Genomic DNA, 26,190 nt, shown 5'->3' with positions numbered 1-26,190 from the left:
CCTCTTGCCGGCCTTCTCCTCATCAGACTCGGGGTCTTTAGTACTACCAGAGTCGGCGTATTTGACGAGAGCTGCCATGAGCTCTCACATATCATTGCAGTGGCGCTTAAGCCTCCCCAGCTTCTGCTTAAGGGGAAGGAACCGACAATTCTTTTCCAACACCAGGACGGCTAAACCGGCGTTGATACTGTCCGATGAGTGGATAACGTTCGAGATCCGGCTCACCCAATTGGTAGTTGACTCGCCCTCCCCCTGGACACACGAATCTAAATCAAGAATCGACATAGGCTGCTTGCACATGTCTTTGAAATTTTGGATAAAACGCGTCTTCAACTTGGCCCATGACCTGATGGAGTTAGGGGGCAATCCTTTCAACCAAGTGCGTGTTGGCCCATCCAACATCCAACATCTTCATGGCCATCTCATAGCTCTCAATCCAGGCCTCTGGGGGCTGATCCATAGTGTAATTAGGCACCTTGCGGGGGCCTTTAGAATCCTTAGGCAAGTGCTCATTACGTAGAGTTGGCACTAAACATGGCACACCAAGGGTTCTAGAGGTTACTCCTGCCTCCACAGACACTGACGGGTAAGCCGGAGATTATTGTTGAGCCGCTAGCTGAGCCGCTAGCTCAGCCTTCGGACGCGCCCTGCCCTGATCCGCCAAAGCCTGAGCATCGTTACTAGCACGCGGCGGGTCATGCCTACGAGGCTCGTTATGGTGCCGCTCACTGCTTGAAACTGTTGGCGAGTCAATATGCCTACTGTAACTCCGGCTTGGACGAGGGGTTGAATGAATTCGCTCACGACTGTATGAATAAGCCGCCTGTTGAGCCACCGCTGTCTGAAGAAGCTCCCTGGCCCTCCGTATCTCCATTGCGGCTGGAGACTCACCTTCAACGGGGAGAGCCGCCAATCGCGTAGCTGCAGCAATCATATTGTCCAGAGGGTTGGAATAATGACCCGGTGGCATCGGAATGTGCTGAGGCAGAGTCAAATTCAAACGAGGCGGGTCTATAGCATGTTGCTGAACCGACGCTCCAGTCTCGGGTGCCTCTATAACCCGGTTTACCACTGGCGGGTTACTGGTTCCTGCCCGAGGTGTGTTGAAAAGATTCCTAGCCTCAAACCCTGTGGGCAGACGGGTCTGGTGCCTCCTCCTCATAACAACGTTTGACGCGTTCTGATCCAAGGTAAGCCGGTACGACTCTGCCTGAATCTGTCGTGTCTCAGCGTCCAAAGTAGCTCGCTCCATTGCCATCCTAGCATTCTCAGCATTGAATTCCTCCTTGGCTTGAGCTACCTCATCTCGCAATCTCACAACGTCCACCTTATGTTGTGCTTGATTTTTTGGTGTCACCTCCACAGCCAATAAGGTCGCCAAAGCCTCCAAAAGCTCGGATAATACCTGAGCAGGCGGGCGCGCAGAGCCGCTAGCACCAGCTGTCGTCGCTGTAGCCATTGAACTGTAGGTCATAGCCACAGCAGTCGTCGAACCGAGCACCGGTTGTGTACCGGCCATGAAGATCGCAACCCTATTCGGCGGCTCATAGGGGTCCGGAATACTATCACCGTCGGAACAGCCCCCAAGCTTGTCGTCTTGCAGTTGATACATTGAATCGGTCTCACCAGTTGAAGACTCACCATCAGAACAGATTATCGTCTCTCCCCTGGACACAGACCCTTCCTCAAGATCCGCCCCATGGATGAAACCAATAAAGGCGTGCTTTACGGCGGCTTGAACCTTGGCGGGTCGTGCGCGCTGAGCCGTCTCGATGATGTCGGTGCAGGTGTCCGACTTAGGCTCTGACTCACCGATCTTGTCGATGAAGACGTGGATTCCTCCAAAGGGGACCGGGTACCCGTACTCGATTGAGCCGGCCTCGGGGCCCCAGCCAGTGTCGTCGATGTAGAGCTTACCGCGACGACTTTTGGTCATCCGACCAACGTCGTATCCCTTGATCCCTGCGAAGTCACCCTTCAAGAACTCAAAACTACCGTGCGCTGCCCCCACGGTGGGGCGCCAACTGTAGTGGACTTAACACGACAGATGCCCTAGCGAAAGGACTTAGATGTGGAGCCATCGCAGCTAGGTTAGCTTGAAAGGGGTTAAACAGGACAAAGGACACGGAGAGTTTACCCAGGTTCGGCCCCTCTCAACGAGGTAAAAGCCTACTCCTGCTTTAGGTTGTATTGCTTGGGTTTCGATTATCAGGGAGCGAACACGCTTGACCTAGTTCTCGATTAGTTGTTTCTTGAGTTAACCCGCCGTCGTCACCCCTTTATATACAGGTTGATGCCCGGCGGCTTACAGAGTCCCAGCTGGGTCATACACAACGTGTCCGACTCGGTAACTAACTAAGCTTGACTTACAATACAAGTTAAACATATGGCGGCTCACACCCGTGGGCCTCAAGTCGTCCCCGGGTCTTGGGCCTTCAATAAGCTTGCTCCATGAACCGCCGTCTTCATATCTTCTTGGGCCTCTTCATCTTAAGCCGCCGGTGGCATGACCCGGCCCCTCCTGGACGGGTCATACCCAGTAGTTATATCCCCAACCCGCCCCCTGATGAGTTGCCACAGGAAGACCTTAATCTTTGGTGGCAATTTAGCTTTCCACAGGTCTTTCAATTCATCATGACCCACTCCAGCCGCCAGCCTATCGTAGAGAGATCTTGTTGAGAAAAGGCAGAGGGATCCAACTTCCACGATGTCACATTTGGGGCCGCCGAAAGGTTGACGCTTGCCACCAAGGAGACAACTCAAGCCACTCCGCAGCCTGAGGAGGGCCAAAGGATCCGCGGAAAAAGAGGTTCTGCCCTTGGTCCGCCACTGCCATCGCCACCCAATCTTCTCAGCGACAAGAGGTGACAAAGTGTTCATATCTAGGTTACCGTACTAAATCCCCTCCTACTCACATAGAATTGATCGATTCTCAACCCAGAAATAGCCCCCATGTATAAACTCAGCTGAGAAATAGTTGTTGCATGAACCTACAACAACAATCAATACGTTCCAATGCATCAAAATCGCATCACAAATTACAATCCTTCACTTGTCATTTAAAACAAAAACGTAGCCAAAGCCGCTTCCCACACCCTTCTTCATCTAAAATCAAATTTGATCAACAATGCCGGCATAAAGATGACTTCTTTAATGATTATTTCTCACAGAGCAAAGAGAAAATAGGTGCTTGAGCAAGGGGCTCACCATACATGGAGCGTGGAGCGCTTAGGGCTGACGAATAAGGGACACTGTAGCTTCCTCCAAGCAGAGCTCAAGTGCCACTGCACTGCCTCTCTGCCACTCCAAACGTTGTCGATTGCCTGTGCAGATGCTGTCACCTTGAGTCCCTTCCTTTCCCCTAATTTGATCGTTGAGAAAGGGTTGAGGAGGCATGGTAGAACTTGGAGAAAAGAATTTCAAGTGGGCCTTTTTCCGGCTGGATGTGTTAACTAGTTAATATGTATCATGTCTCCAAACACGTACTTCCTCCGTCTCATAATATAAAATGTTATTATATTCAATATACCTCATATAGATGGGCTTTCACATCGCTTTGGTGACCCTAAATCCTAGTTTTTTTTATGGGACGGGCAAGAAAAGTTTTTTCCTCAAGAAGAGTAGTCAAAGAAAAGTTGTGCTGTGCACAAGGGAGCCGAGGAGCATAATAGCACGGCGGCGAACCCTGGAACGCCCCACTTCCCCACCCCACACTAGTCCAACACAAGCTGCAAGCGCACGGCCACGCCACGCGACGCCTCACAGCCGAGACCAGACCAACACCAACACCGACCCGCACGGCAGGCACATCCCCTCACGCCCCAACCCCCCCGCCTCCTTCCATTCCCCTCCCCCACGCCGGCCACTCCCCATCGCTGCGTCCCCCCCGCTCCCAACCCAGCCGCCGCCGTCCCGCCCCGCCCCGCGGCCGGACCGATCCGTCGCCCGCCTAGGGTTTGCCCCCCCTCCGCCTCCCGCGTCCCCGCCGATTCGGCTCGATTCGTGCTGAAGCGGGCTGCTCCGGCCCGCCGCCGGCTGCCGCCCCCCCCGGCGGGTCCCCCGGTCAGCCGCCGCCGCGTTGGGAGCTAGGGTATCGGCTCGCCGCATTGGTTGGCGCGCGCATGGCCATGGTGCCCAACGGGCTCCTTCCCAATGCGTCGGCGGGGGTGACGCGGCGCCTCGACCCCGACCGCTGGGCCGTCGCCGAGTCCCGGACCGCCGAGCTGATCGCGCGCATCCAGCCCAACGCCTACTCCGAGGGCCGGAGGCACGCTGTCTACAACTACGTGCAGCGCCTCATCATGAACTGCCTCTCCTGCCAGGTATACGAATGGTGTTACAACTGGATCGATTGCTTCCACAAGTAACAGAGATTAGTGGCTTGCAGTGTCTGTCACTTCTCCTTGGTCTTCTGCAGTGCATCCGTAGACATGGAGTTAGTCAGGTTGTTTATGCTAGGTTGCTTGTTCTAGCTGAATTAGGTCGCTGCTGTTGTATTTGACAGGACAAAGAGTCCAGTTGACCATATACTTCCCTCTCTCCCCAATAGTTGTCTGTCTGAGCAGCACATCTGGTTATACCAATCACTCACACCACAAAAGGCTTATGGAACTACAACATCGACCTTTACTATGATATGATATGCAAAACCAGCATCTCTTTGTCAGGAAGATTTTGAGTAATCCTGTATTGTAGCCCTGATTCAATCCTACTTACTGGTGTACCTTATGGAATGAGCATTTGTCTAAGTACATTGGTAGATGTCAGTGTTGAAGTAGTCCCTTACCTGTTTCATTGTTTGCCTTTCTTGCATACAAGTTTTTTTTTGCACTAACATGTTGCCACTTTCTCGGTGTTGCCTTTTTTTTTGCGTGCCTCAAATATATTGTTTCTGGTGATTATATGTGTTTGAAATATAATTGATCTCACTCTTTCAGGTTTTTACTTTTGGATCAGTCCCTCTGAAGACTTACTTACCGGATGGTGACATTGATGTCACCGCTTTCAGTAATAGCGAAGAATTAAAGGATACCTGGGCAAATCTAGTTAGGGATGCTTTGGAGCGTGAAGAGAAAAGTGAAAATGCTGAATTTTGTGTAAAAGAAGTTCAGTATATTCAGGCGGAGGTAGTCTCTCTCTGATAAGCGAAACATGATATGATATTATTTTGCAGTTAATTTCTGTGGTAACTATATACCTAGAGCAGTGTTGAATTAATACGTTTGCCTGCATGCATGTGCATGTTTAATTAGTACCATTGCTGTATTTTGATTTGTGCCACATGTAGAACAGAACAAATACAAGTACACAACTCATCGGAAGCGATAGTTCAATTTATTCATATGCTCTCCCTTTTCTTCCCCGGAAACTCTTGCGATTCACAGATGTCTGTGGACATTCTGTTTGTGTCAGAATACTCTGACACCCTTACAGTCTCTTTGCAAGATTTGTGATAGAAAGCTGGCTACTCACTACAGTAAGATGTGCTAATCTATTTTGCCTCACTAAAATCAAGGTGGAAGGTTGGGATACTCCCTACCTTAAGATGCGCTACCCTATTATTATTATTATTATTATTATTATTATTATGATGATGATGATGATGATGATGTCCCAGTGCAACATATTGCGTAATGGAAAAGTACTTCGAGCTTTCATTACCTGTATTATGCTGTCTTAAGATGCGCTAACCTATTAGTTCTCAGAATAGGGAAACATATCTTCTGTTTAAGTTACTTTGTATTATGAATTATGGTTCATTACCTGTATTATGCTGTCCCCATCCATTTGGTATCATCCTAATGTATTTCGTGAATCATGTACAGGTAAAGCTTATCAAGTGTCTTGTGGACAACATTGTTGTTGATATCTCATTTAACCAAGTTGGTGGATTGTGTACACTTTGTTTCCTTGAACAGGTGTGTTCTCTTGTTCAAATCAACTGAATGTGTATACCATGTGCAAATGACCTGCTGGAATAATTTTTTTCTGTATATCACTAGGCACTAGCTAACACTATCAAATTTACTGATTTACAATGCCGACTATATGGCTTTGCTTATTGCATATAGATTCCAGGATTAAAACTAGACTTTCCTGCCTATACGCTTCTAATGGATTTTCATTTTATTAGGTTGATAGCTTGATCAATCAAAACCATTTATTCAAGCGGAGTATCATATTGGTAAAGGCATGGTGTTTCTACGAGAGTCGTATTCTTGGAGCTCACCATGGTCTTATATCTACTTATGCATTGGAGACCCTTGTTCTGTACATATTTCACGTGTTCAACAACTGTTTTACTGGACCACTTGAGGTGATTTGTTGTCTCTTGCATTTTACTATCCTTGCATGAGAATAGTGCTTATCTGTTACTTTTGCAATTGCAGGTGTTATACCGTTTCTTGGAATTCTTTAGCAACTTTGATTGGGAGAAATTTTGTTTGAGTTTGTGGGGGCCAGTTCCTATAAGTTCACTTCCAGATATGACTGGTAATCTGATATATGTTGCTTACTTTACTGCTGTTTCATAGTTAATTGTAACATGGTAGTTTTAAGATTTTTTTGTTGTTTCATGCAGCGGAACCCCCGCGGATGGACACTGGTGAATTGTTGCTGACCAAGGCCTTCCTGGATAGATGCAATCATCTGTATGGAGTTATGCCTCGCACCCAGGAGAACCAGGGTCAACCATTTGTTTCAAAGCACTTCAATGTTATTGATCCCTTACGAGCAAATAACAATCTTGGAAGAAGTGTCAGTAAAGGTGATTATCAAACTACCTAAAAGATTCTAATTGAAGCAGATGAATTGAGCAGAGTTCATGCTTGGTGGTTTTTCCTATTGCTGCTATAGTGCTATCAATAGGCTCAGATTCTATTCACTAATACTTTCTAATTAAAAAATGAATTATTTGGTAAAAATTATGCATAATTGTTACTCCCTCAGTTTCGTTTTACTCTGCTTATTAGATTTGTCAAAAGTCAAACTTTGTAAAGTTTGACCAAATTTATATTTAAAAATATCAACGTCTACTATACCAAATAAATATAATATGAAAACATATTTCATGATGTAATGATATACATTTTATATTGTGAATGTTAATAAACTTTTGTGTAAACTTGGTCAAACTTTGGAGAGTTTGACTTCAGACAAACCGAATATACGGAGTAAAAAGAAATGGATGGGGTATCTACAAATAACATGCTCTAGCTTTTCAACTGGTGGAAGCTCACCATTCTACTGATGTATCTAGGCAAGTAATAAATATTCACTCCGTCCCATAATGTAAGACGTTTTTGCAAGCTAAACTAGCTTGCAAAAATGTCTTACATTATGAGACAGAGTAGTAGCTACAAGGAATTACCCGTCTGTGCACGTGCTCTAAATGGTTTTTGCTCTAGGTACAGGAGTTAGGTTTCCCATTTTGGCCAAGCCAATACATGGTTGATTAAGAGATGATATCTGTAGCAATTTAAACTATAATATACATTGTTTGTTTGTACACACTTACATATATTGTCTTTGTAGTCATTTTGCTGCTGTGGCTGATCATCCTCTTGAATACAGCAAGTTTTATATTGTATTTTCTTGTGCTGATAGAGAAGTTCCTGTTACTTTTTCAGGCAATTACTTTAGAATACGCAGTGCCTTTTCTTTTGGGGCAAAAAGGCTGGCAAAGTTACTTGAATGTCCAAATGAAGATCTAATTGCTGAAGTAAATCAGTTCTTTACAAATACATTGACAAGACATGGGAGCGGGAACCGTCCCGACGCACCTACACCAAATCTGTTTCCTAAACATGCTCTGAAGGTTGTCCCTGCTGAAGCGTCAAACAGCCACGAAAATGCAACAATGCCCAAGAAGAAGATAGAAAAACCTAAACTTCGAGCTAATCAGGGCAGTCTCACTGAAGGTTCTCACAGCTATGCTGAACCTATTTCTCAACAACCTCAGAGAAGTGATCTACGCCCTCGGAATTCACCAAAGGCAATTCATCCTGCTGTTTCTCATGCACAACACCAAAAAGTTAATGTGACACAACCCAACACCAAGGTCTCTGAACCGCTTGAAAGGAACAGGTCTGGTGGATCAATGCCAAGTGAAAGGGATGGGAGAATGCCAAATGCTCTCTTTGTTAATGGCCGAAATGGGCAGAACATGTCTCCATTTGCAAGAACCCAGTCTAGTCCTGAACTGACAGACCCTTCTATTGATGGATATTCTTGTGGAAGGCGAACTAGAGTGGTAGAAATGGAGAAGCCTGTGAACAATGATTACAATAGTAGAAGGAATAACTTAGTCCCAGAAGTGCCTAGCAACCACAGCACTAAATCCTCACAGGATGAGTCAATGTCTTCCATGAACAGTTCATCTCACCCTAGTGCAAAAGCAGCTTCTGAATCAAATAGTGTTTCCAGCAGCTATCATGAAGACAATGGTTTCGTGATTAACGAAGAACTTCCTTCTGTATCTGAGGCATCGGAGATGCAGCAGGAGGAACATGCTCTAGTTAATCTAATGGCATCAGCAAAGTTGCATGGTTTCAATGGACAGGCTCAATTGCCAATGCAATTACCTTCTCATATGTCTGTAGCATCTTTGCCCTTACTGCCTCCAACAGCTTTTCCTCAAAAACCTTTTGCCGGGATTCCACCAACTAGCTTAATTGGGAGCCAGTGGTTGCACAACATGCAGTTTCTCCAAGGATTTGTTCCACCACCTATGGCCCATTATACTTACAACCCTTCGTTTGCACCAAACACAGAGGATGGTAATGAGAGTGAAAAAAGTACTACATCAGATTCGAATCTTGATCTTGGCAACACTCAGTATGAGTATGGTATTCGGTTGTCTAGAAATTTCAACCATGAAGGAAGGGATTCACATGTGCATCATTTTGATGACAACAACCGTTCCTCTTCACCTAATGGTGTATCTGCCCCCCCCTTGGACAGGCAGATGCAATATACTGTTGAGGATAGCGGAGTAGTAGAGGAAAACTATACTAACATGTTTCAAAATCAAACAAGTAGAGAAGTCAGGAGAAATGCCCCCATGAGTAGTGGAAATTTGAGAACTACTTCACAACCCAGTTCTTCCAAAAGCAAACCTCTGTCAGAGAGTTCGTGGGATGAAAGAGCTGCAAAGACATCACGAGCTTCGAGGGACAAATGGGAAAAAAAGCCTGCCTTTCCAGCCCCTGCCACAACCACACTCAGCATAAGTAAGACTGGTTGGCAGACAGGAAATACCAGTGACCATATGCCGGCAGAAGCTGATGAAGGCGCCAGGAATGGTGTTGTAGTGCCAGTTATTAGGCATGAAGCTTCTGACATAGCAACAGGGTCTGTCTCGTCAGATCCATCAAGAACTAGTCAAGTACGGAATGATTTTAACGCATCATGGATGCCTAATCCCATGTTTGCACCTTTTCTTATTGGTTCCTCTCAGCAGAGGCAAGCTGATAACTCTGGACTGACTTTTGTCCCAACAGGTCCACCAGTTCCTTTTGTTGTGCTCCCATTTGTTCCTGGCAATAGTGATGGATCTGTTCCACAGTTCGAGGGAAATGACGGAATTGATCAGTTTCCTGTCAATGTTGCTGTTCAAAATTTTAGTTCACTCAATGATGTTCACCAACCTGATAACAGTGCTACCTCAACAGCATCATCCAGTACTGTAGCTAATCCATCTTATGATCACAAGCCTGACATTCTAAACAGTGATATTGCCAGTCATTGGCAGAATTTACAATATGGACGATTCTGCCAAGATGCACGCCCCATGGGTCCTGTATTATACCCTTTTGCAGTGCCTCCAGGGTACATGCAAGGGCATGTTCCATGGGATGGGCCTGGAAGACCACCTTCACCGAATGTCAACTGGACACAGATGGTGGGTCCTGGCCAAAGAGCCTTTCCTATGATGCCAATACAGCCTGCTTCAGAAAGAGTTACTGCTGTTCCTCCGCACTATGGAGAGCATGCACCCAGATACCGTGGTGGAACAGGAACCTACTTGCCAAATCCTGTAAGCTCCTAATAATTCGTTCATTAGTCTTACCTTATTGCAAACATAACATGCTTATTCTTGGTATCTCAAAAAATAATATAGAAGAACGAGCTTTTGTAAATTTACTGGCTTTAGCAGTATAGTTTGATCAGCATCATCTTTCTGAAATGTAATATCATTTGTCCCAGCTTGTGATATGTCATACTCCCTCCGTTCCTAAATATAAGACCTTGTAGAGATTCCACTATAGACTACATACGGAGCAAAATGAGTGAATCTACACTCTAAAATATGACTACATACATCCGTATGTAGTTCATAGTGGAATCTCTAAAAGGTCTTATACTCCCTCCCACCGAGTTAGTGCTAGATACATCCATTTGAGGGACAAGCTTGGGACAAGTTTTTTCGGACAGAGGGAGTATTTAGGAACGGAGGGAGTAGGTTTTAAGTTGGTAGCCAGCTGCATTCCATATTACTCAAACGATCTAGTGGAAAGGGGCATGCTGTTATTGTCAAACAGAAACAGATGTATTTAGGTATCCTTTGAATTGGTACGGCCCAGATTTATACCGTCTATTGAGATCGGAAGCTCCACATCGGCATAGATGCTGAGAAACAGACTGTCTTGATCCATCCATTTATGACCCTACTGTGAGATTGTAACATTTATACTCCCTATGGAGGGAGTATATTTTATGGATGAATTTGTGTCATAGGTACAATTAAAAAACGGTAAATGTGTTTACCTGTAATATTCAAGAGAAGATATTCTTCAGCTTGTCATGAATGCAGTTTGTACCCCAGAAACAGGCAGAGAGTACCGTTACCAAGTGGCTGGTTCCAGGATGCTTAGTAGTAACCGGTAAAGCCTAGTCAAGAAGCATTAGTAGTAAAATAAGTAGTAACCGGAACCATCTTCTTGAAAGTTTCCTTAGCAATCCATCAACTCAAATGTTGCCACCGATCTGGTTCTGTTGTACTAAGCAATCTATCTTTGTACTTAATGTGGTTATAATACCCCGTAAATATTAGATCGCTACAATGGTGTGAATTTTAGTCATCACTCATCGCTAAGTGAAAGTAGTAATTTTCCTCCAAAAGTGGAAGTAGGAACAACTTCAGTATCCCCAAGTGTAGTGTGCACATGGTGTTGGCAATATGGTTGACGGAGTCTCAGCTAACTGGAGTGACTGGTCATCTGTTGCTGCATGGGAAACTCAAGAGCTTATATCATGGATATAAGATATTCTGGGTGATGTGTAGCTCTATGCCCCTACTTGTGTGGTTGTGCCTCAAGGGCAATATAGTTTATCAGGCGATTCTTTATGAACGTGATAGTTGCTTTACGAACATGATAGTATTTTAACTGGGAATACTAAGCTGTCAATTCTGTTCGTTGCATTTTCTCAGAAGGTTCCATTTAGGGACCGAGAGCGTCCCTCGAGTTCAAGATACTTCAGAGGAGGTTATAATAGTGACAAGGGTGACAATAGTGATAAAGAAGGAAGTTGGGCAAACTCAAGACAACGAAATACAGGCCGCAACTATGGACGTAGCCAGTCAGAGAGGTATGGCATGAGGTCTGATAGGCAGACAACAGATGAAGGTCAGTTTGACAGGCAGCGGAGATCCTATAGAAATGACTCACACAGGCATGAGGCAGGTGCTCAATACCTTGGACAGGGTCAATCTCATGGATCCACAAACTCTACTCACAGACCAGGGAATATCGCACATGGGGTTTACTCATCACCATATGCAGTGCCAAATGGTGTTGGTGCTTCAGATTCACCATATTTTATGGTTTACCCATACGAACCAGCTGCAAATCATGGCTCTTCCTCTGAACCGCTTGAATTTGGTTCACTGGGGCCAATCTCTATGGCAGATGATGGTGATCTACCACAGCCCACTCGCCAAGTAATGGCCAATGGCTTTTATGGGCAAAGACATACTGCGTTTAGGGCTAGTTCCTCTCATTCATCTCCTGATCAACCATCCTCACCTCAACCTCGCAGGTAATACCCCTCGCTTGTCTCTTTTCTTGCATATCATTTATGTATTATTGTTTAAGTGTGAGCAGTTACTGTTGAAAACCAAATTATTGATGTATGATATACTTCATTTTTATTTGCGTAAAGAAACTGGTAGGTGTTTCTATGTGCATCATCAGAGTTAGTGTGATAACAATTGCTACTGTCCTAGCTAGAATTGACAAAAAAAATACCTAATGAGTGATATGTTTGGGACGCACTTGAGTTTTAGCTACTTTAACTTTCACTCTTCAGCGTTTTCTGCCGCCCTTGAGGATATGACCTGTCGAGCTGACATTTTTACAATGCTTTTTTCATTATGCTGGATATGATGGAGCTGTGAAAGCTTTAACTTTGGCACATCAGTAGTTATGTTCATCAAAACATGGAATAAAGAATGAAGTGGAAGTTATCTCAGGGAAAACACCGTCATATATCTTTGGATAGCTATTTTCTGTTGAGGAGCTATTCAGTTATTGTTGGCTAACCATATTTTTTACTACCGAAAGAGAGGATAATTGATATCAGTCTGTTTCATATAAGTAGTATTCTGATGATTATTTTACATGGTAGTTACTTGGTTCTATTCTTCAAAAAATGTGTCATTAAATGAATTACAGTTTGATCAAATTACATAATAATTTCATAAACTATTCAGTTGGCTTCTGTGGAATGCTTTCTTGATTGTTACCGTTGTCAGTATTTTGCAGCATTTGTTGTCACCACCTGATCCTTTTGTTTTCTCTTTTTTCTGAAGGTAGCTGGAAGGATACGATAGCTTGGCTCTGATACTGAACCGATGCACACCCTTCAGTTATATTTAGCTCTGGTGCCTGTGATTATGTCGTACACAACTGCATATTGTTGGACCATCTGGTGCCCAGAGTGCGAATGTGCCTTTAGCTGTAAGCAGCTGGTGGCCGGATACCTCACCAATATTTAGTTCGTCCAAAGAGACATCAGTCAGCAGCAGGTCATTTTACTGGCAAGCAGCTGATGATACTTTGAGATGCCTCGGGAATATTTAGTTCCATGGAAAGACGCATCAGTCATCTCAACATGCTTTACTGGGCTTTTTCAGACTAAAGCAGAATTATCTTCTGAATAAACCATGGAACCGGGAAGACGGGAATATATCCTCTTATTGACCCAAAGGATATGATCAAGGAAGGGTTAAGCGAGAATGCCAGCCCTTGTACTGCCATCTCGATATCAGAGACAAGACTGGGAAATCATCGGATTCTACTAGTACTGCCTGGACACCCATCCAGAGCCGGAAGCTAATAGTGAACTCGTGTCACTTGGCAGAAGCAAGATCATGTAATCATGTTTTCACATATGGAAAACTTTTCACGTTAGATGTATTAGGGTTTAAGAATCTTGAAGTTGAGTTTCTAGCTTCGAGGAATATGATTATCTGTATTACTCTTCGGCTAATGAAAAGATCGATCGCTTCGTTTGATCAACTTCCTTTTCAGACGTGCTCTCTGTGATGGTTTTACTCACGTGCAGTTTGATTTTGGTACAGGGAGAATGTCGGTTGTATGCTCATCTCTTGTGTTGAGCAATCTGATGCTCTGTCAATCGAGTTTCATATCCGTCGGTATTCAAATGGATTTTTGAACTATCGAAGTGCGCCACCAGTTACTTTTCCTTATGGGTTTGTTGGTGGTAAGGCTTACACTAACAGTTAACTGACGGAGAAAATTCAAATTTCGCATGGAGTACTACTGACATAACAAGAGGCCACTATTCCCATTGACCTTTTTAAACCATCAGCTGTTCTGAACTAGATTGTGTATTTGCCAACTGTTCATCCCCCCCTCAGATCAAATCTCTCTTTCTCTAGTAATAACTATGCTACCACTACATCCTGCCGCTGTGGCAAGAAGCAGCTCTGCAGTGCCAGAACTCTGTTTCTGGCGAGCAATTGAGTCGGATGCTGCAGCGTGGTCCGTTCATTCCCCAACTCTTTTCCTGAGCTCTGTGATGAAGTCCTCCTTCTCCTGGTCCGTCATCCCCACCGTGGAGCAGTCGCCGACGCCCCACTCGGCGCCCCGCAGGCAGTACTTGTCCTGGATCTCCCTCTCGTTCCTGATATCAACAACAAATTTTGCCCCGAAAGAGATTGATCACATGAACATGGGACGGAGTCAGTTAGAGAGCTTGGTTCCAGCACAGGAGTGAGCAAACAGACGTGAGCACGAGCACATACTTCTGTTTGTTCTGCTTGGACTTCTCCAGCAGCTCCTTGAGCACCTTGGAGGACTTGAACCTCGAGTCATTCTCCGCGTACTTCCTCTGGTTCTCCGCTTCAGAATTCATTCAGTGCAAATTAACGGAAAATAAATAAATTGATATGTATTAGATGAGATAGTGTAGAGCTATTAGCTAGCTGAACCAACCATTCCATTTGTCCAGGAACTCGAGCCGGGGCATCGGGGGCGCTGGAACCGACTCCAGCCCGGTGGACCCTGACAGGATGCCGGCGCTCACTGCAAGTCCGCACACAAATTTCAACGGTGTTGGCCGTTGTCGTACGTGGAATGGAAACATACGTGATTGACTGTGTGAGGAATTTGCACTCTACCTGGGGTGGACCAGAGGGCGAGCGAGAGCGAGACGGCCGCAGGGACGCCCAGGAGGAACGCCCGGCCGCTCTTCTCCGGCGCGCTGCAGCGGGCTCTCGGCGGCGGTGCCGAGACGGTGGCCGGTGGCGCGCCGCAGAGGACGCAGAGGCCGAGCATGGCGCCTCGCTAGTGTTCAGTGGTTTCTTGCTCGTGCTGGTGGGCTGCCTCAACGTAGGCGAGAGGATGAATGGATGGATGAGCCGTTGAGCTACTCTGACTGACGTGGGAGGTTGCTGGTGGGCGGATTGGGGAAGGGTGGGCGCCACTCTCACTACCTGTTCTCTTGTCAGCCACGAACGATGGGGGTGATCCCGGAGATTGCCCTTTGGATCTTTTTCTTCTGTGTATGTATGCGAGTCTTGCAGCGGCGATCAAACGATACGCTCGGAGTTTGTTTGGTTCGCGTACAGTGGCGTAGCCAGCCCAATAGATCAGGGTGGTCCATCAATAGAAATATTTACATAAATTTATTTATTTTCAAAAAAATATTGTTTACTACATTATATACAAGCTATGGGGAAGTTCCAGGGTGGTCCATGGACCATCCTGCCACCCCCTAGCTACGCCACTGTTCGCGTAGAAAACTTGGTGGGATTGCAAGGAAGTTGGCAGATACTCCCTTCGTTCGTTTCATAATGTAAGCGAAATCTTTACTTTTTCGCCTGTTTGGCTATCTACGTGGCTCCACGTTCTAGCTTGCTCGGTTGTTTTTTTCTTTTCTTTTTTTACTATGTGCAATGCACGTTAATCTGAAAGTATATTAAATGCATGCAGATATTAAATAAGATATTATTTGCGTGTTATTATGTGATTAGTACTATATTTGGCATGAAATTAACTGCACGCTAAACGTGTTGATCGCTCGATATTGAAGCAGTCTAGGTCGTTGGATTGACATGATTTGATGGCCGAGATTAATTGGACCTGCCTCTTTGGGTCTTTTTATATTGATATAGATAGATATAGATGACTTAGCCTGCATGGTGTTAAAGTCACCTTAAAACCTGGCTAAACGCTCAAATTGACCAACACTAATGAAGAAATATTCCCTCACGGCATCACAACCAAACGCATGCAAATCTACCACCCTCCACGTACTTTTCTATGAGCTCTTACTCTTCTCCACTATTTGGTTACTGTCGTAGTTATGTCACTGACAATAAGTCAATAAGTATTGGGGTGTGTATGAAGGAGCGTTGTATCTATTGAAGGATGAAGATGGAGACACGGCCGAGTGTATCATGATCTCAACTAGGCAATTGTTTTTGTACTTCACTTATATTTGATTGAGCATGGTGATATGTTTTGTAGAAATCATTAGGACTCTATTGCTTCACTTAAATCTTTTGAGAGAGTTGAATAGGAAGTGGTAATTTGCATGAGTTATATGGTTGGTCAAAAAATAATGGTATACAACCGCGGTATGATAAAAACTTGCATGAAACTTGTAGATCATTGAATATGATAGGTTTGATTCCTTGCAATAGCTTTGGGATATTAAAGAAGGAAAAAGTCTATTTTACTACCCTGAACAAAGTTGGTGGTTCACATCACCCCTTGATCTATTTTTCTGCCCCTTTCACCCCCTGATCAAATCCATACCAGACAAAAAAACCCCTTGGTGGTTTGTCTCGACCTGGAGCTGACGTGGCGGTGGACAAGGGTGGTTTTTACCGGCTGGTGTGGTAGAGATGCCCCCACCGTGTGAAAAATTCCCCATTCTCTCTTTCTCTCCCGCAACGAAATCCCTAACCCTAGCTTCCATGGGCGGCGGCAGCGTTACCTCCACCACCGTGTCCGTCGATGGCGCGAGCACTGACCGCGGTGGTGGCGCAGCCCCGGTCGTCGCCGCCGTCCAACCTACACGTAGCTTGCTGGATAGGTCGTTCCCGCAGGAGGTTTGGCGGCGAGGATAGCCTTCTCGCCGACTGGAGACGAGCCATGTTCTCATCCCCCGCACTCCGTCCATGGATGCGCTCGAGCTCCGCTACCGCCGGTACGTGCTGCTAGCCACGGCGGTTGGTGATGGCGAGGAGAGCGTGACGCCGGCAGCTCTTCTGGCAGCCTTGGAGGAGCCTTGCGGCGTGGTGGCGTCGGAGGTGGTCATCGAGGTCGCATGCCCCCCTCACGACCTGTGGCTCACCTTCTCAACGGAGGAGAAGTGCACCGATGTGCTCTTTTCGTCGATGAAGTTCAAGTGCTGCCACCGCTAGATCCAGTTTACACGCTGGAGCAGATTCATTCGTGCTGAGCCGGGTGCTTTGGAGTACAGGTGCAAGCTCAGCTTCGAAGGCCTCCCCAACCAGTCCCGGACGACGGTATCGGTGAAAGCAGTTCTGAAAGACCTTGGTGGCGAACTCATCGAGATCCTGCCGTCGACAAACCGCCATGAGCTCGAGGTAATGGCTTGGCTTCGTGACCCGTTCTATGTTGGCAAGTTGGTGACAGTTGAGATATCTGAGCCAACTCTGTTTAACAAGCAACCTGAGTCGATGGATGAGTACGAAGCAATGCAGTTTGATTTGGGTGAGTACGGGCCGTTGTCGCCAAAGAAGAAGAGGACACTGTTGTATCCCGTTTTGTGCCATATGAAAGAGGTGATTGATCGTGGTCCTCTGCTAGCTGAGGACTTGCCTGCTGAGTGGCTACCAGCTGAAGGTGAAGACCTCAGTCGCAAGCACATATTCAAGACCGAGCTGGGAAAGATAGATGGGATTGGAGAGTCAGAAGCAGTTTGATCTTGTGTTAACTTCTATTAATTATGTACTAGTGGAGTTAGTGTGTGGCAAATGTGTTAAGCCAATGGACTTGGTGTGTGCCAAATGTGTGACAAATGATGTGTAATGAACCTGTCAACATTTAATTATGTACTAGCAGTTTGATGTTGTTTCTTCTTATAGCACTTTAATTATTGCAATCATTTGAAATTTATTTCCACTTCAAAGAACACAAAAGCAATTGAATTTAGCTGTTATGAATGCAAACAGACTTGTGAACAGTACTTCATAATCTTTAGCCAGCAAGCACAAAACACACAAACATAAGTACTTCATGTTCTCCAGCCAACACACTACTTCATAATCTAGCAAAGAACCAGCAAACCAAGCAGCTACAGCCACCAGGTTTGTAAAGTAAACAGTTCCAGGTATCTAACTCCTAAGTTCATCAAACATGCTCACGGTCCTCCTTTGCCTAGAAGTTGCTCCTGGTCTTTTGCACACTTTAGCTTTAGGTGTAGTTTTGTTGACTTGTTTAGGGGCCCTTCCACTTGTAGGTTTGGTTTGGGTGCCCTGCTGTGAAGATTGGTGTTGTGTGCCTTGATGTGAAGATTGTTGCTGGGTGCCCTGTTGTGAAGATTGTGCCCTGTCCCCTGTAGATGTTCCCTTAGTGACTCTCTGTGATGTTCTTGGTTCATTTTGCTACAACAAAATAAAGAGAAAATAATTGTTAGTTACATCAGAATAAAAGAAAAACAAGAAAAGAATTACCTATATGACAGTATGACAATACACACCTTTGTCTCTTTCTTTCTCTTCTTATTATTGTATTTCCCCCTGTTGGGATTACTTGTGCACTTTCTCATGTTGTGCCCAGGTTGTCCACACAGACTACACTTACCTTTTGTTCCAATTTTTGAAAGCTTCTGTGGATGTTTTGGAGGCTCATCTGCACCTCTTCTTCTCTCAGTCCTAGGTCTCCCATGCATTTGCACATAGCTTGGAACAGCTGGCCTTGGTCTGTCACACACAGGCCAGCTAGCCACGCCTTCCATTAGCATCAAGTAATGCTCATAAGTCCTGTTGTAAGCTTCAATTGTGTAGCAGCTTGCAATGAGTGAAACAATGTCATCAGGACCACATTGAGATGCTGCAAGAGCATGAACACATGGAATTCCAGACAATTGCCAATATCTACATGAACATATTTTAGCTACATGTCAACTTTGAAACCATGCTGCCCTAATTTCACCTCATATCCATCTTTTCCATTCCATATTGTCTCACACTTCTCAGTAAGATGTATCAGCTTGTTGACCTTTTTCATAATTTTAGGACAAATAGTTCCATTGCATTTTGCAGGCATTGCTCTGTTTACTTGAATTCTTACAGTGACCTTTGCTCTAATTGCTTCAAACATGCTGATAATAGGCAACCCTCTGTACTCTACTATCCAGTTGTTAAAACTCTCACACATGTTATTATCCATAGAATCACAACATGAACCTTCTTTGAACCAAGCTCTACACCAAGTTTCTGGGCCTGATTGCATCATGTCTCTTGCTCCATCTGGTGTGAGTTGAGCAAGTTTGGCCCTGTTCAAGTTGAAGTGTATCCTGTTTGAAGATTTTGCACAAGCCCAAAATCTTTTCTGATATGCTTGATCTCTATGCTTTTTCTTCCAATTAGCATAGATATGCCTATCACAATTCCTATGCTCAGCATTTGGAACAACCTTGGACACAGCATTGATGAGGCCTTTTTGTTGATTTGATATAAAGACCCACCCTTCTCCTTGATTTTCAATTTCCAAGTCTTTGTTTAGCAGAGCCATAAACCAGAACCAAGAGTCTTTGTTCTCAACCTCTACAGTAGCCCAGGCTATTGGATACATTTACCCATTGGCATCTCTCCCAAGAGCACACAACAGTTCTCCACTCTGGGCTCCTTTAAAGAAGCAACCATCCAATCCTACAACTTTCCTGCAACCTTCTATGAAACCTCTTTTGCAGGCATGGAAACACACATATAATCTCTGAAAACAGGGGCACTTTCCTTTGGATTTAGCACTACTACAACAGTGCTACCTGGATTGCTCCTCAATATTTCTAGTTGATAATCAAAAAACCCTAGCATATTCTTCATGCATTGCTTCTCTAACTCTTCTTCTCACAATTACCTTTGCTTTCTTTATCTTGGAGACATGCACATCCGCAAACATCTCCAACCTGACAGTTGCCTTGATAGATTTGATTTTCCATCCAGGATTGGCCTTCATAATTCTCTGATACTTATCTACTATTCTAGCTGCAGTAACCAATCCGTTGTCTCTCCTTTGGGGGCATATGTGGTTGTCTACAAATGTGATCACTTGAAACCAGTCATTAGAGCTCTTATGTCCAACATATATCAACCATGGACACTCAGGCCAAGAGCATTTTGCTCTAATCCTATTAGCCTCATCCTTTATGAAGGTAATTTGTCTCTTCACTGCTAGACCATATTTAGCCTTCTTGAACTGTTTTCTCCCCCTAAATGTCATGCCAAGGCAAAAGACAGGAATTGCAGCCTTGCTATCAAATCTTTGAAATCTTGTTTCCCTCCTAATGGAATTTCCAAACTCATCCCCATCATAACTATACTCCTCACTGGAATCCATGTAAGGAGTGTCATTTCCCTCATCCATTTCATCTACAAGGATTAACTGTGCTGTATTTTCCTTGATCTCCTTCTCTTCATCAAGTGGCAAGTTCATCCTTATCTTTCTAAGCACTTCCTTAGAATGCTTTCTCAGCTCCTCTGCTTCATCATCTTCCCCTGAACTATCTGCATCTCCAGGACACCAATCCAGGTCTTCACATTCATCAGCAGCAACATCTTCTTTATTTTTTGCATTGATCTCTTCTCCACCTTCGGGTTTCACATTTGCTGCAGTTCCAGCAGCATCCTCATCCTCATGCTCATCCACAGCCTCATCAGAGCAATCATCTAGGTCCTCTTCATGCTTTGCTTGCCAATCACTGCCAGTGTGCTCTTCTTGACTTTCAGTTCCAGGATTTTCAGTGTTCTCTTGTTGCTCTTCTACATTTCCTTCATTTTGTTCTTCTCCACCTTCAGTTTCCAAGTTCACATATATGTCCACAACACCACCATTTGTAATGCATCTCTCCATAAAATACACATTTGCATCAGTCTCTAACCTTCTCAGCCCATCTCTAACATTCATTCCAGGAAATAGCCAGTAGAGCCTATGATTGTCTGTCAAAGACTCACCATGGTATGCCATCTTTATGTCTGCAATCTGCTCCCTGACAGATGCTAAGGACAAATTGTCCCTCTGCATAAAAGTGACCTCAACAGAACCACCAACGTAAGAGCAACACTTCTCTGAATATTCAAATTCACCATTGTAATAGACACGAAGGCCTAACCAATCAAGATTGTCCATTGTTGATCCCTAAAAAACAACGAAGCAACTCTTAAATCAAGCAATTAACTAGAGCAACACTTAAATCTCTAAAAACAGGAACTTGTCCTTCATTCTACTCGACTTAGGCCATTAACAGATGAATTTCTTAACATATCATGCAATCAACTACAGCCATGTGTAGTAGGGGAAGGAGATGAGACTAACCTTAATTTGCCGACGCCGCGGAAACACCTAGTCCACCCCTACCAGTCCCGCCACCGCATCGAATGCCATCACACTAGGGTTTTGAGGATGGGGACAAGAGAGGTGGCGCGCTGGCATGGACAAGAGGGATTGGGGTTGATTCACCATGGTACATTGCCGCCACCGCCAGTCCGAGCACCTTCGATGGTTTTGGCTCAGCGCCACCGCGACGATTCCATCGCCGGCGGCAGAGAGGGAGGGGATTGGGGAATTTGTGGAAAAACAGAACGAACGGGTGCGGGGCAGCTCTACCACACCAGCCGGTAAAAACCACCCTTGTCCACCGCCACGTCAGCTCCAGGTCGAGACAAACCACAAAGGTTTTTTTGTCTGGTATGGGTTTGATCAGGGGGTGAAAGGGGCAGAAAAATAGATCAGGGGGTGATGTGAACCACCAACTTTGTTCAGGGTAGTAAAATGGACTTTTTATTTTCAAAACATATAATGGGATTTATGTGTGAGAGAGCGTATCATCCCACGAGGATGGATGCACCAGCAAAGTTTGTACCATGTCTTAATGTGAGAGTGGACGATGCACGGTACCGAAGAGGCTAACAAAATTTTAATGGTGGAAGTGCATATAAACCAAAGAGAGTGGTTTTTCTACACCCACCCTTGATACACCCACGCAAGAAAACATACCAAAACGTTTTGAAAAAATATGAAACTTTGTGGGAATGATCATAAACAAATGTTAGAGGCTTGCAAATTTTCGTGGTCAAATGACATCCGAGGAGGTCTATACAAACAAGACAAAATTGCTCAAAATGTACGTGCATTGTTTGACCAAAATTTGTAATTTTGTATAGTTCTCCTCGGATGTCATTTGACCACCAAACTTGGCAAGCCTCTCTAACATTTGTTGATGATCATTTTCACAAAATTTCATATTTTTTTGAAATGTTTTGGTATGTTTTCTTGCGTGTGTGCACCGAAGTAAGGTTCAACCACTACTTTCCCTAGACCAAAACACTCATATTAGTCATAAACAAATCAAATACTTATTGCAAAGTCTAGTAGCCCTCGAAGCAAGCACAACTCGTATGCTCCTAGGGGGAGGTTGATAGGAGTTAACCATCGCGCGCACTAATCCAAACCCACATGGGCGACACTCTAAGACATCCCACACTGCGATTTCTTTGCTAATGCTAGCGGCTACCACTTTCATATATACGGACTCGCAAATCTTAATACCAACATTTGTACTTAACTTTAATCATCCACCCACACAATCACATATCATTTTGAAAATAGCCATCATACCTGAAAGGGCATTTCCCTTCTTTATGTTTTGGATGATGATGACAACCCTTTGTGGTCTAATCGTGTGCTATATGTTTCAGGTTCTCGATGCTTAGGCTTACATCGGATTGCCATTGCCTCTTTGAAGGAAAAGATCGAAGACGTGTCCTCTACGCTTTTATTTTTCTTTGGTCGTAGAGTACCCGTACTATCAAGAGGGAATCCTCATTAGGAAGCTCTGGGGGAATCAGTTCACGTACACTTTTCTCACCCTCTCTTTGCCTTCCTCAGGTGTGTGCAAGAGAGAGAGTTTTCCTTGCCTCTTCCCCTCTTTCCTGCTCACTGTTTTGTACCGCTGGGTCTTGTCGCTCACCAGCTTTGCTCGAGCGGTTGTACCGCTGCCTCCGGGCGGTGGTACCGCCACCATGCTCTGCAACAGCTGGGGCGGTGGTTCCGTCCATGCACCGCTCAAGTACCGCTTTCGCTTCTGGTTTGATGCGGTTCTTGGGCGGTAGTGGCCCGGTTGGTCCGGTCGTCCCACGATGACCGATACCACCGGTGGTCCGAGCGGTTCTTCTGCTCAGAACTTAGCCGCCCAAGAGCTCAAGGCCATGCGGTTGTTCCGGCCAGGCACCGCCCAAGTACCGGTCAAGCTCCTGTTTTGATGCGGTGGTTGTGCGGTAGCCAGACGGTTAGTCCGGTTGTTTTTCTTAGCCGGTACTACCGCCCGCCTGTCCGGTTGTACCGCTTGGTAGGGTTTTGCAGTTACACCAAGAGTCCCGGTTGTACCGGGACGAGGACCGGTTGTACCGCTGCAGTGCAAAAAACGCAGTAACGGTTGGAAATGCGGGTGACTATTTAAGGGAGCTTCTCCCACCTACCACTCCCATCTTTGACCTCTCTCACTTCACCATTAATGCCCTTCAAGCTCTCTTGCCCGATCTCTCTCTCTAGCCACTCAAACTTGTTGATCTGCTAGGGATTGAAGGAGGAGACCTAGATCTACACTTCCACCAAAGGATATTTGCTTCCCCCATACTTTCTTGTGTGGATTTTGTTACTCTTGGGTGTTTGAGCACCATAGACGGTTGAGGTCACCTCGGAGCCACATTCCATTGTGGCGAAGCTTCGTGGTTTTTGTTGGGAGCCTCCAATTAAGTTGTGGAGAGAGCCCCAACCTTGTTTGTAAAGGTTTGGTCGCCGCCTTCAAGGGCACCAATAGTGGAATCACGGCATCTCGCATTGTGTGAGGGCGTGAGGAGAATACGGTGGCCCTAGTGGCTTCTTGGGGAGCATTGTGCCTCCACACCGCTCCAACGGAGACGTACTTCCCCTCAAAAGGAAGGAACTTCGGTAACACATCCTCGTCTCCATCGGTTCCACTCTTGGTTATCTCTTACCTTTACTTGTGCAAGCTCTTTATTGTTTCTACCCTTGCTTGCTTGTATGCTTGTTGTTATTGCATCATATAGGTTGCTCACCTAGTTGCACATCTAGACAACCTACTTTGATGCAAAGTTTAATTTGGTAAAGAAAAGCTAAAAATTGGTAGTTGCCTATTCACCCCCCTCTAGTCAACCATATCGATCCTTTCAATTGGTATCAGAGCCTCGTCTCTTTATTAAGGACTTTACCGTCCAAAGAGTATGGTTGATACCGTAGATGGTGTGGAGGAACACTCCGGTGTGAATCCTATCTCGTCTACGGGTGATGGGGGAACTTCGGTCTCACGTGAGGAGTTCAATGTGGCCTTGGAGACATTGAAAACCTCCATGACGACCGAAGTTGAAAGCATGTTTACTAAATTTCTTGAGGGGCTTAAACTATCCACCGCACCATTGAAAGTGGGTGATCCCGCCAACAAGGTGACGGATGCTATCCCCGACAAGGGGGAAGCTAGTAGTGAAAAGGCTCCTTCTTCTAGTGGCAAGAATGGCACCGGCATCTTTGCCCATGTGGAACCACCACTTGTTTATGGTGGACCGGTTCCTTCCACTCATCTGAATCATGACGGTCCTCCCCCTAAGATTGTGAAAAATGAGGATTTTGATTCTTGGGTGTTCCGCTTTAAACGTCATTTAAATCATGTGAACACTAACCTTTGGAGAATCATTGAAGAAGGTTTCTATCCACATGATCCAAGCAACTTCACTCCTCGAGAAGCCACGGATAATCAATTCAATGAGAATGCTCTCTTCATCATTCAACATGCAATTCCACCCAAAGACCTACCTCATCTTCGTCCCTTCGCCTTGGCCAAAGATGCATGGCATTGTGTCGTGTCTCTCTACCGGGGAAGCGCAAGCATTCAACGCTCCAACTATGAAGTGGTACAAGATGAGGCCGATGAGTTTGCAATGAAGGAAGATGAAGAACCTCGTGAGCTTTATCGAAGAGTAACCAAACTCGCGGTCTCACTACGAGATCACAGGAGCAAGGACATAGATGACAATTGGATCAAGCACAAATTCCTCATGGCAATGATGCCCTGCCACAAGGCCATGTCCTCCGTCATTCGTCAAAGACCGGACTTCCACACTTTGACCTCAAGCAAAGTGTTGGATGAGTTTGTGGCCATGAACATTTTGGACAAGACCGCCGACATTGCGGTGCTCCGTTCTCAATGGGCAAAGAAGCCTAACCTTGCATTGAAGGTCAAGCTCACCGTGGAAGAAGAAGAAGAGGAAGAAGAGGAGAGAAACCCCGAAGATACGAAGTATGCATATCATGAACACATGGCACTTGCTTCAAGGCAATTTTGGAGCAAGAAAAACTCGAGGCACAACTTTAGCAAAAACAACTTGAGTGGCACAAGGGGCAAGCAACGTGTAAGGACTTGCTACAATTGCGGCAACGTGAGTCATTTCGTTGCGGAATGCCCGTATGAGAAGAGGGAAGACAATGGTGGCAAACTCATCCGAAAGGACAAGGCCAAGTCGTTCCCCAACAAGAACAACTTCACCAAGAAGACTCCTCCCAAGGCTTTGGTTGTGCAAGAAGAGTACAATGAGGATGATGACGATGATGAAGATGATGAGTCGGTTGCCATGGCCTTCGTTGCCATTGCAACAACGTCACGGGTGTCTCTCTTCGACTCACCCAACGAGAGCATCACCGCCAAGTGCCTTATGGCTAAAGCCACCAACAAGGTAACCTCCAACATCAAAACTACCATCATTAATCATCCTTCCCTAATGGATTGCATTAATGAACTTGAGGGAGCTAATGTGGAGGCTAACGAGTTTGGGGCCTTTATGGGCAAACTCAAGGGAAAATCCAAGAAGCACTTTGTTACTCTCTTGGAACAACTTGGTGAGGCCAATGACATGATCGAGGCTCACGAAGACACCATCTCTAAGATGGAAGGGCATAGTCGTGACTATGCTGATGAGATTTCGGATCTTTCCAATGCTCTTGAGGAATAGCGTGGTCTTCGTTTGGCTCTTGAGGAGTCACACAACATTGATCATGCTAAGTTAAAGAAAGATTATGATCATGTCCTCATTGTTTCTCGTGTGCTAAATTCCGAGAAGGCCAAACTCGGGGTTGATCTTGCTAGACTCAAAGAGGAGTTTGATATACTTGACAAGGCCCACAAGGCCTTGAAGGGTATTCACGCTAGTCTCAAGGAGTCTCATGATCAACTCCAAGTGAAGCTAACTAAGGAGAAAGCAACTTTTCCTCATATGGTTTTAATTGATAATGCAAATGCTACTAACCCGTGTTGTAAGCATATACATATTGTTGAGGAAAATGCTAAGTTGAAGGAGCAACTTGAGATAGGTCTTGCGACTTGCATACAAGGCAAGAAGAACCTCAACGATCTCTTGATCAACCAAAAGGGAAGTGTGGTCAAGGAAGGGGTTGGGTACGT

At 45.3% G+C, this 26,190-nt stretch overlaps 2 protein-coding genes across 2 annotated transcripts; one reads left to right on the top strand and one right to left on the bottom strand.

Annotated features, from left to right (window-relative positions):
• Nucleotides 1–3,891: 3,891 nt before the first annotated feature.
• On the top strand, nucleotides 3,892–13,533 carry LOC119284880. Its single transcript, XM_037564047.1, has 9 exons — nucleotides 3,892–4,322; nucleotides 4,938–5,126; nucleotides 5,826–5,918; nucleotides 6,134–6,316; nucleotides 6,390–6,492; nucleotides 6,581–6,766; nucleotides 7,629–10,036; nucleotides 11,432–12,039; nucleotides 12,812–13,533. The coding sequence occupies exons 1-9, from the start codon at nucleotides 4,122–4,124 to the stop codon at nucleotides 12,813–12,815; spliced, it is 3,975 nt and encodes a 1,324-aa protein (XP_037419944.1). The 5' UTR covers nucleotides 3,892–4,121; the 3' UTR covers nucleotides 12,816–13,533.
• Nucleotides 13,534–13,738: 205 nt separating this feature from the next.
• LOC119284881 lies at nucleotides 13,739–14,960 on the bottom strand. Its single transcript, XM_037564048.1, has 4 exons — nucleotides 14,645–14,960; nucleotides 14,460–14,549; nucleotides 14,270–14,366; nucleotides 13,739–14,148 (listed from the first exon to the last, which is right to left on the bottom strand). Exons 1-4 carry the CDS (start codon nucleotides 14,799–14,801, stop codon nucleotides 14,013–14,015), a joined length of 480 nt encoding a protein of 159 aa, XP_037419945.1. The 5' UTR covers nucleotides 14,802–14,960; the 3' UTR covers nucleotides 13,739–14,012.
• Nucleotides 14,961–26,190: the final 11,230 nt, after the last annotated feature.

This window comes from Triticum dicoccoides, chromosome 4A (genome assembly GCF_002162155.2).
Source record: "Triticum dicoccoides isolate Atlit2015 ecotype Zavitan chromosome 4A, WEW_v2.0, whole genome shotgun sequence".
In the NCBI taxonomy this organism is placed as follows: Eukaryota; Viridiplantae; Streptophyta; class Magnoliopsida; order Poales; family Poaceae; genus Triticum; species Triticum dicoccoides.
The sequence above is the reverse complement of the archived record's forward strand: the minus strand, read 5'-3'. Positions and strand labels throughout refer to the sequence as shown.

Bases quoted from the DNA above. Each gene is read 5' to 3' on its own strand.
- LOC119284881 (XM_037564048.1), bottom strand. From the start codon at position 14,801: ATGCTCGGCCTCTGCGTCCTCTGCGGCGCGCCACCGGCCACCGTCTCG. The intron at 14,550-14,644 runs GTAGAGTGCAAA...GCGGACTTGCAG, and splicing joins CGCCCTCTGGTCCACCCCAG to TGAGCGCCGGCATCCTGTCA. The intron at 14,367-14,459 runs GTTGGTTCAGCT...TGAATTCTGAAG, and splicing joins GTTCCTGGACAAATGGAATG to CGGAGAACCAGAGGAAGTAC.
- LOC119284880 (XM_037564047.1), top strand. From the start codon at position 4,122: ATGGCCATGGTGCCCAACGGGCTCCTTCCCAATGCGTCGGCGGGGGTG. The intron at 4,323-4,937 runs GTATACGAATGG...TCACTCTTTCAG, and splicing joins TGAACTGCCTCTCCTGCCAG to GTTTTTACTTTTGGATCAGT. The intron at 10,037-11,431 runs GTAAGCTCCTAA...GCATTTTCTCAG, and splicing joins GAACCTACTTGCCAAATCCT to AAGGTTCCATTTAGGGACCG.